Consider the following 9,576-nt stretch of genomic DNA (forward strand, 5'->3'; position numbering starts at 1 on the left):
TGCGCGCGCATGCACACACACGAGCAGTGCTTCAATCAACAACCTTCTTAGGGAGGAGACTTCAACCTGTTACCTGCCCTTCAGCGAGGTTCCCTTTAGCAGCACATAGGCCTGGCCCTATGGCTGGTGCTGGCAGGTGCATCAAGGGGGCTCTTGCCCACGGGCCCAGCTTCAGTGGGAGAAAAGCTGGTCGCCAAACAATGGGGTTCCCGTGGAGAAAGGGCTGGAATGTCAGGGGCTGAAACAGACGCAGGTGAGCCAGAGGGCCTGGGCAAGCGTGGTGCCAGGAATCACACCCCAGAATCACTCCCCCCTCAGCAGAGGGGAGTCCATCATCTCACCCTCCCTGGCAGGGGTTGGGGAGGAGCGGAGTGGCAGGCCCTGTCTCTGCACCCGTTCCCAGGCTGCTTCCGACACAGGGCAGTGTGAGCTGAACCAAACGAAACAATCCAGCTGCTTCCATCCAAGAGCTTTCTCAAAACCAAACAAAGCACAAACACTGTGGCGTCCGTGTGTCCAGAGTGCCCCCCAGGGCGCACAGAAGACAGACTGAAGGGGAAAGGTGCTCCATACTTGGGTGGTCACCCCAAAGCCCTCTCCCTATAACAGAAACCACTCTCTCAAGAGGAACACAACAGAATGTACTGTGCCGTCTGGATACATCTGTGTCAGCTGCTGCTCGTGCCTGGGACCATCTCACAGCCACTACCCAGCAGGCCCACCACCCAGGCTGAGGATTGCAATTTCTTCCTGAAATTTAAGAAAACTGAGACTAATTAAGAAACCTCATTTACATTCTTCATTTGCCCATTTCAGAAGACCTGACACGTGGCTGCCTGCTTCAGAAATCCCAATAACGTTTTAATGAGTCCATGTTTACTCCAGGTTAGAGAATCTTTAATTGTTAATAACCATGTTTCAAGTTTTCTGATTATTACATTTATAAACTTAAAATTATTTTCCCCTTCCAAACACTAAGTATTCTGAAGCTAGGCAAACCTGAGATTATATAATACCTCTACCTGACTGGCTTCGTGAGAAAGCTGACTGACTGTTATTCCCGGGAGGCACCAGGAGTCCAGTTGCTACTCCATCCTACAGGTGGGGGACTCCAGCCGCCTCTCCAGGGCGTGGGCTCTGCCTCCCTCCTCTCCTGGAAGGAAGGTGAGCTGAGCAGAGCTGACGACTCTCACACCAATTATCCGACCCTGTGTGTCATATTCCAAGCTGGACAGGACAAGAGGCCGCCAGCTCCGCCTGGTGGAAGAAGCGAAGCCAGAGCCCAGAGCCCAGCGGCTCACTTCCTGGCAAGCTCCAGCACCTTCGTCACCATGGCCCCGATCCCGTCATGGATGTGGTGGAGCGCCGTCTCACACATGAAGGCTGGGGTCGTGACCACCTTGTTTTTCTGGTCCACGTGAGCTTCGTGCACAGAAGTTAGGGAAACACTACCCAGTAAGGATGAGGGGAAGTTTTAGGCGCAAAGCACGTCCCGGCCACTGCTCCCAGCTGCCCTCAGAACAAGCGTCCCGTCCTTCCCAAGGTGACTGGGGTGTGGGGGGGGACATTCTTCCTGGAGGAACCTGCTGGCAGGGCCACTTCTGCACAATCTGTGCGGCTGAACTACACGAGAACGTGACCAGCACGCTCCCAAGAGGAAGAAAGCAGCTTGCACCTCAGCAAACCATGTCGGCTTCATGAAGCTGTACAGCAGAGTGCCCCCTGGTACCCACAACCCTGAAGGCGGCAGCAGCACCTCTGCTTTTCAGATCAAGAAAACTAAGAGAGTTCACCTGCGTGCCTGCAACAGCAGAGCAGAGGCCAATTCCACCTGGGACCCGCCTCCCCACCCCAGCTCACAGACCCTGGAGGTGACAGAACTGGCCTCGCCCCATCTGCCCTGGACTACACAGAACCCCGGGCCAGCCCTGCTCCTTCCGACCGGCCACGGGTCTGCTGGCTGCTCTGCGCTGGGGAGGGGGGGGCCACAGGGACACCTGAAACTCACTGCTCATAAAAACACTAAGGATGAAGCCACCTTCAGCACAGGCAGGCGCCCAGAGGTGACGTGGTCATCTCCAGGACATCCTCCAGGTCCAGGTGCAGACCCGGGGCGTGACCCGTTTTTGCCCAAGGCTCTCTACGCCCACGGCGCTCAGCGCAGTTCCTGGTTGGAGACATCGCTTGCCCAGCCACAGGAGAGGGAGACCCCTCGCCACACGGGTCCCCAGCTGCTGGAAAGGATATGGTCACTCCCTTCACACAGTGCTTGGCACCCATGGCTTTGATGGCTTCCGCGGTCCCGGCATACGGCCACTTGCCGCCTTCCTCCTGCTCGTGGCCCACGGTGACCTCAACGCCAGGGAGCACTTTGGCCGCGAGGACAGGAGCGATGCAGCACAAGCTGAAAGGCGAAGGAGACAGGGTCAGGGAGGCAGAGCCTCTGCAGCTCTGAGGGGAGACGTGCAGCGTGGATGGCATCAGCCTGCTTCACAGGTCCAGTCTAGGAGGTGGGCAGGAGGCACACGCACAGACCGCTCCCAGGCTGGCACCCTAGGCTGGCACTGGTGGTGCTGCAGGGCCGGCTCTGTAAGTGACTGAAGGTCTGTGAGACGCTGTCAGCGGGGACTGTCCTCAGCAGCCTGTCGCCCACTGGGATGAAGGGGTCTAACATAAGCTGCTCCTTTTAGGTTCGCCAGTAACATGGTAGCAAGCAGCACCCATGGGAGCCAGGAGCGGCCTCAAGTTTGCATCCCGCAAATTTGTTCGTAGTGTGTGCACCGTGCTCCTGCCAAGCCGTCTCCCAGGGACCGGCTCCAAAGACGGAGATGCTCGCGCTCCGGCTCACTGACGCGGACAAACCATGCAGCAGGAGGGAGAAGCAGCCACTGGGACACTTGTGGACACGAAAGTCTGATGAAATCAGATCTTATAACAGGGTCGCCATCACACGTTTCTGAGCCCCTCCTGGTTGCAGGTATGGCCAGCCTCACCTGTCCGTCAAGACCAAGGACCAGGGGCTGTGACATGAGCCATGGTTGTGCCGATGAGTTTGGGGGTGCAGAGAAGAGGACCCTAGTGTGCGGCCAGCCTCAGGATCCAGGCTCCACAAGGAAGAGAGGGCAATTGAGGATGACATGGTGGCAGGAACAGTGAGCACAGCAGCAGTGAGAGTGGAAGACAAGGGCTAACTAGCTGAGCAAGGACAGGAGGGCGGATGGAGGCCAGGAGAAACTAATGTAACCACAAGACTACAGAATTTTCAGAGCTGGAAGGCACCTGTGAAATCCCTCAGATAAAACGAGGAAATGGGCCGAGTTTTCAAGACCATGCAGCTCAGAAGGACAGCTCCCAGTTACGAGCCCCAGGCCCTGGCCCCAGCCCCGGCCCCCTGCCCTCCCCACCACTGCCAGTCACCAGAGGCCCTCCTGCCCCCAGGCCTGCTCCTGGGCCAGCAGAACCTACCCGATGGGCTTCCCCGCCTTGTGGAAGTCCTTCAGGACGCGCTCCACGTCTTTGTTGACTTTGCAGTCTTTCCCGTCCACGGCGAATGTGCTCCTACAGTGAGAACAGGTGGCCTTACATCTCAGAGCCCCTGGCTATTTGCCACACTGAGATCTGACATGTGGTTCCATGGATTCCTCAGCAATGGAAATGATTAGCCTGTGAATGTGCACATGTACACACATGTGACTTCTCATTATCACTGTATATTTTTCTGTTTGTTTTGTTTTTAAAGAGAAAACAGTATGGAAAGCAGGAGGAGGGAAGTGGGGCAGCAGAGGTGAGGTGGGAAAAGCAGACCCAGAGCTAGCTGAAGCCTCGGACTGCGAGCCACACCACCTGGTCCTCGGAGGTCTGCACTGGCCTAAAGCCAGTGACAGGTGCTCCACCTGACTGGCAAGGGAAAGGAATGCAAATTAAACAAGACACCGTCTTTTTCTGCAGAGCAGGAGTGGCTGCCCTCCCAGGTGGTGGGTATGCCCTGCCTGTGCCATCTCTATGGAAGGCAACTGGGAGAGACCAGTCGAATTTCAAAGTGCACCCGCTTTGCCAAGAGCCACACGCTGGGCTTCCCTGTGTTCCGTCGGTGGGTCCCACTCCTCTATCCTACACACCTGCATGGCGTTGGCACAAAGGACTGACGGGTGGTCACTCTCCTGACACGTCAAAATGCATCATTTAAAATATGCATGTCAACTGTACCGCCAAGACGCTATAGAAGAAAAGAGGACTGGACATCATGAGCCCCTACCAAAGTCGGGTCATCCACCCAGTGGGATGTTTGCAGCTGTTAGACTGTTAACGGACCAATAAGCCACACAGAATTTTAACACAACCACATATGTGAATATCTCGGGAAATACACACAAAAGCTAGTAACAGTGCCAGGGAGGCGGCCGGGGTCCCACCAGGAGGAACCGAGTGACTTCTGTCACCACTCAACTCGCCTGCTGCCACGTGCTGCACCCAAATGACCACAGCAGCCACCGAGTAGGAAACCGCTGATGTAGGAGCGGGCCTTTCTTCTGGGAAGGCAGGAAAGAATGGGGCCAGTGGCCAGAAGTGCATGCTGGCCCAAGGTATTCCCCCCGCCCCCTGCACCCTTTAACACCGAGACGCAGACACATCAAGAACCCGGTGCACCTCTGTCTGAGCTCCTAAGCCAACCAGGTATGGTGTCAGCCATGCTGGGACACGCCCCAGGGGTGGTGCTAACGGTCAGAGGTAAGGCTAGCGGTTTGTGAAGACAGCTCATATTCCTAAGAAATCCTGGTCCTGTCGCAAGTGAAAAGCCTTGCTGATCCAGACAGTTCTCTGCCATCTCCTACCAGGAAGCTTGTGAAGATGGTGACATGGGGAAGTCACTTGAATGGCTGGTTTTGGGGACAGGGAGTGGGTGTGAGGCAGGGACAGGGCTCCCTCCCGGCAGAAAAGCAGCCTTCTAGGGGCTGGATCTGGAGGCATCAGGAGTGGCCTTGAGCAGAGTCAAACTTTAGGGGACATACCACCTCTGCCCATCACTTCTGGGTGCAGGACGCTCAGACGGACAGAGCCAGCATGGGGGTCAACTGTCCCAACAGGGTGATAGGGGGTACTGAGCAAGGACCCTGGCTGAGGCTTGAAGCTTCCCCTGCCCCACCTCCCCTCTCGCTGACTCTGATGACAGGTGAGTACAGGTGAGGGAGTCAGCTCTAAAGATCAGCAAGATGTTCCAACAGGACTCTGGGGCAGGCAGCTGGAAATGTGGGTCGATAGGGGGAGGTCTGCAGTCCAAACATGATGGCAGCCAGGCAACATGTGAATGCAATTCATGGGGAGAATGGGAAGGGGCTGCAGAAGGGAGGTGGAGACTCCATGAGGAGTACACAAAGGACCACTGGGCCCGGCAATCAGGCCAGGCCCAACAGCACCCAGAAAAGTCACCTAGGAGGGAGTGTCTACGTAGTAGACACCTGCAAAAAGAGGTGTAAACAGCACAGCGAGGACCCAAAGGGGGTGGGCCTGGAAGGGCTGTGGGAGAGCAGCACCCACTCAGTTCAGGAGCTAAGGGGACGAGGAGAGAGCAACAAGAGGAAGTGGTGATTCCTGGAGCACTACACGGGCAAGCGCTGCCAGCAGAGGGTGGGGAGCAAGGAAGCTGCAGAGCCCCAGGAATGACCTAGTCAGTGGAAAGGAATGCCCTGGGCTGGCTGCCTGCGGTCAGTTAGGTGGTTTCATCACAGACCCTGGGCATGGGAAGGAACGTTCTTCTAAGTGACACAGAAAAATGCTCCATCCGGGGCCTATTTGCTGATCTGCTGTTTCCAATAAACGCATAGTCAGGGTGTCATACATACTACATTGTGTGTTCACACAGCTGTGACGTGAATCCCCCTGCCCACCACAGGAGACAGGTCCTGGGACAGAGGCCAGTGCAGACAATTTCCATGAAACTCAGAAACAAGGAAGGAGGGAAGAGAAAGAGGATCTGAAACCCGAAGGACGTCATAGTGACGACCTCCCAGGCTCCCAGGCAGCTGCCATGGCAAAGACCCAAGGGCTCCAGGCAGGACAGTCAGGTGACCGGAAAAAACAACAACACTTTTCTGAGCCCCATGACTCACAGGGGCGTGGGCGCCTGCACGAACAGACACACCTGCACAGAGGTTAGGTCAGACAAGTCACACCCACAACAGCGGCCAGGTGCCAGGAGGGCTCGGAAAGGAGCACGTCGAGGAAAATTCAAGTCTTGCCAAAATGTGACCTGAGCCCCATCCTGCATTGGTTCCGTCAGAGCAGCTACTTGCATCGTTTGGACCCGAGACCTCGGCAGTGGCTCATGTCGCCACCTGGTCCCCATCTACTGCTCCAGGTAAAAAGCACAAGGCCCCAAGCTCAAACACTCACAGGTTTTTGGCAGCTCCAAAGCCCCCAGGAAAGATGGCGGCATCATGGTTGGCTGCACTTAGCTGGGCCAGGTCAGTGATCTTGCCACGGGCGATCCTTGCCGACTCAGCCAGAACATTCCTGGGAAAGAGCACAAAGCAGCCAAGTAAAGGTTCAGTGCAGACGGGAGAATGGCAGGTAGGAGCCCACAGACAAGAGGCCGTGTTCTCTCAGCCCCAGGGAGCATGCTCACACATGAATTTCATGTCAATACGCAGAAAAGGCAGTTAAAGCTACCGGGACATAAACATCTGCTGGACCCTTCAGATCAGCACTTCACAGCCCACCAGGGCCATCTGGAGCCTCCTGCATCAGTCAGGGGCCCCCAGGAAGGCAGACCCCAAGTGTCTGAAGCAGATAGCACTTATGTGGAACTGATGGGCAGGGTGGCATATGGGGAAGTTAGGGGGCCCCTGAGCCAGGTGAGTGCAGCAACCACAGTGGGAGCCACTGCCACCCTAGGTCAGGGTCCTGACTAGGACCCACCCCAGCAGGCAGAGCTACAGTTTCTTCCCCTGGCCCATCTCCCACTGGCTGACCCCAGCTGGAAGGTATCGGGAACCACAGCCTCCAGGGGCCATTCCCTGTGGTCCCGGCAGGACAGGAGGGGAGAAGTTCTCAAGCACCCAGGGCCTCAGGAACAGAAACACTGCTGGGAGCTACTCAAAGACATGTGGGCCCAGGCAGGCGAGTGAGGCGGCAGACAAACTGAGGCGCACCCCTTTGGTCAGACCGAAGTATGGAGCTCACCTGCAGTAACTTGTTTCGGTGAGGAATGGAAGGTAAGTGTGGACAGTGGCATTCCGGCTTGCTGCATTAGTGCAGACCAGAGGACAAGAGCGTGAAGGGAGGGTGCTCATTTGAACAGACTGGCCCTGACTGGGCTGAAAGAGCTATGCGTGCAGGTTCTCGGGGAGCTCACAGTCAAGGACGAGAAGGGGAGGACCCACACCTGGTCTCGCTCTCAGAAGGCTGCCCCTTGGTGTGGTCAATCACGTGCATCTGAGGGACGTTAGGAGCGAAGATCTGGACCTCAGCCCCGCCACGGCTCAGGTGCACCAGCACCCTGCAAGGGAGGAAGTCACACCAGGCTTTGAGACAGGCCCAACCCAGCTTCACCTGTCCACGTGTTTTTAAAGGCAGGACTTTAGCCGAATGCCAGGTATAAATTCCTTGTGTCGTTAACATCCCGCTTGTTTTGCAAAGAGCTGTGGCTGGCTTGCTGAAGACCCAAACACCCACAATTTGAATTCACTGTCACTGAACCAGCCTGCACTGACGAGCCAGTCTCCACGTTCCCTTTACAGACCGAGGTGCAGGGGGCGGGGTGACCTGGCTGGTGTCACAGTCTGGGTGTTTGGGTTCCCAGGCTGCTGTGGGGTGTTGTCCTCCCACAGGCCAACTGATGTGGGTCTCAAAAGGCTGAGGGGGGGGGTCTCGGGTCACGATAGTAAGTTTAATTCCAGGAGTCCCCCAACTTTGCTGTCACGGAGGTGGGAGACACGGAGACATGCAGGTCTCCCAGAGGGCTGCTCTGTGCCAGGCATCAGTCCCGGACCCGGTGCTGTCACTGTGCCCCTTTGGGAGGACGCATGACCAGGCAGAGCCAGGACTGCCCTGGTACTCGCTCGGGCTCTGCTGCTCTTGCAACTTCCTGGACACGCCACATACAGCTCCTGGTCCGTGCTGGGAGGTTTCAAGCTGTGCCCCGCTACCCGTGCTTTCTCCACTCTCTAGTTCCCCCACCAGGAACCTCTCCTAGCCCTCTGCCACCCACCTCCGCACACTCTAAATTTCACTCCTTCTCTAGCGCCAACACCGGCACACACTGGCAACCCGGGGACGGGAGGACTGAGGACATGCACAGCCAGCAGCCCCAGGCTCCTAACAAAGCAACAACTGACAGGTTTGCAGGAGTGACAGCCTACAGCCAGGAGTGCTGCGCGGATGGAAACCCGGCTGACATTGGGGGAAAACAGCTCCAAAACTCAGGCACCTGATCCCAATGTTTGTAACACGTGGGTGTTCAAACCACTAGAACAGTGGTTCTCAACCTTGGCTGCACATTAGAATCACCTGGGAATCTTTTAAAAATCCTTGGATTCCCAGGTGATTCTAATGTGCAGCCAAGGTTGAGAACCACTGCCCTATAAGGATGTCACAGGTGACACGGAAGCAGCTTATGTTGTGTCTCGCAAAAACGTCCCCCCCTGCGCCTCCCTGTGTCTTGTCAGTCACTCCTGCCTCAACAAAGGGCAAAGGTTCGGGTGGGGAGAAGACAACCCTCCCCAGGGCACTGTCCAGGGGGCTTACGCCGAGGCCTCGTGGAGCTCCGTGCCGTCGTAGACTCCGCACCCGGACAGCACCTGCGGGGGAGCGCGGGTCACGGGAGTCCACGCGGGGTGGCCCACGTGGGGGTGAGATGGGGGAGGGAGAGGGTGTTTCAGCTCGGGGACGGGGAAAGGGCGGGGGGAGCCCGACCTCGGCGGCCCGCCCCACGTCCCCGCGGGCGCGCACTCACCAGCGCGACCCTGGCCCCCGGCCGCGGCGCGGAGCCGTGGAAGGCCGCGCGCGGGGCGGGCGCTGGCCCAGTGAGCAGCAGCGGCCGCAGACCGGGCACCGGCGCGAACGTAGAGGCCGCCGCCACCAGCCGGGGTGCCAACAGGGCCCTGACCGCCGCCATGGCCGCGCGAGGACAGCGGGGTCAGAAGGTCACAACGCGGAGGAGACCCGCGCGGGAACCCGCTCAGTGGCGCCTGCGCAGTCACCCTCTCCCCGCCACCCCCGTCAAGAGCGGCGGTGGGAGGGGCCGCGCCTGCGCAGTCGCCGGGTAGTGCTGCGGAGCAGCTCGAGGGAAGTGGGGCGTTTGTCCCTGGTCCCGCGTCGCTCGCGGGGCCGTCCGACCCTCGCCCCGCGCCCTTCGCCCCTCGCCGGTCGTCGCCGGTCTTCTCCAGCCCCGCCCCGCGCCCCCAGCTCCGGCGGGTTCAGGCCGCGCCCGCAGTGTGTCCCGGGGCCGCTGTGGAATAGCCCTTGTCAGCTCACCCCTAAAAGCGATTCCTGAGCAGCGGAGATCAGCGTTCAGACGTGGGGCTCCAGAGTCCATGCTGTTTGCGTCGGGGTCCGAATGCAGCCCCAGCCTGCGGCTCC

The 9,576-nt window shown here is 58.2% G+C and overlaps 1 protein-coding gene across 1 annotated transcript; it reads right to left on the reverse strand.

Annotated features, from left to right (window-relative positions):
- Positions 1-875: 875 nt before the first annotated feature.
- On the reverse strand, positions 876-9,197 carry GATD3 (glutamine amidotransferase class 1 domain containing 3). Its single transcript, XM_070407094.1, has 7 exons — positions 8,951-9,197; positions 8,743-8,795; positions 7,382-7,495; positions 6,391-6,510; positions 3,466-3,558; positions 2,248-2,404; positions 876-1,426 (listed from the first exon to the last, which is right to left on the reverse strand). Exons 1-7 carry the CDS (start codon positions 9,110-9,112, stop codon positions 1,298-1,300), a joined length of 828 nt encoding a protein of 275 aa, XP_070263195.1. The 5' UTR covers positions 9,113-9,197; the 3' UTR covers positions 876-1,297.
- Positions 9,198-9,576: the final 379 nt, after the last annotated feature.

The sequence above is a fragment of the Myotis yumanensis genome, unplaced genomic scaffold (genome assembly GCF_028538775.1).
Source record: "Myotis yumanensis isolate MYYU_CA2020_CCGP unplaced genomic scaffold, mMyoYum1.0.hap1 SCAF_2, whole genome shotgun sequence".
NCBI lineage: Eukaryota > Metazoa > Chordata > Mammalia > Chiroptera > Vespertilionidae > Myotis > Myotis yumanensis.

What these genes read in the sequence shown, in the direction of transcription:
- GATD3 (XM_070407094.1), bottom strand. Translation starts at nt 9,112, where the DNA reads ATGGCGGCGGTCAGGGCCCTGTTGGCACCCCGGCTGGTGGCGGCGGCC. An exon ending in CCTTCTGAGAGCGAGACCAG is followed by an intron (nt 6,511 to 7,381) that starts GTGTGGGTCCTC and finishes GCTCTTTCCCAG; the next exon opens with GAATGTTCTGGCTGAGTCGG. An exon ending in AAGGCGGGGAAGCCCATCGG is followed by an intron (nt 2,405 to 3,465) that starts GTAGGTTCTGCT and finishes TTCGCCTTTCAG; the next exon opens with CTTGTGCTGCATCGCTCCTG.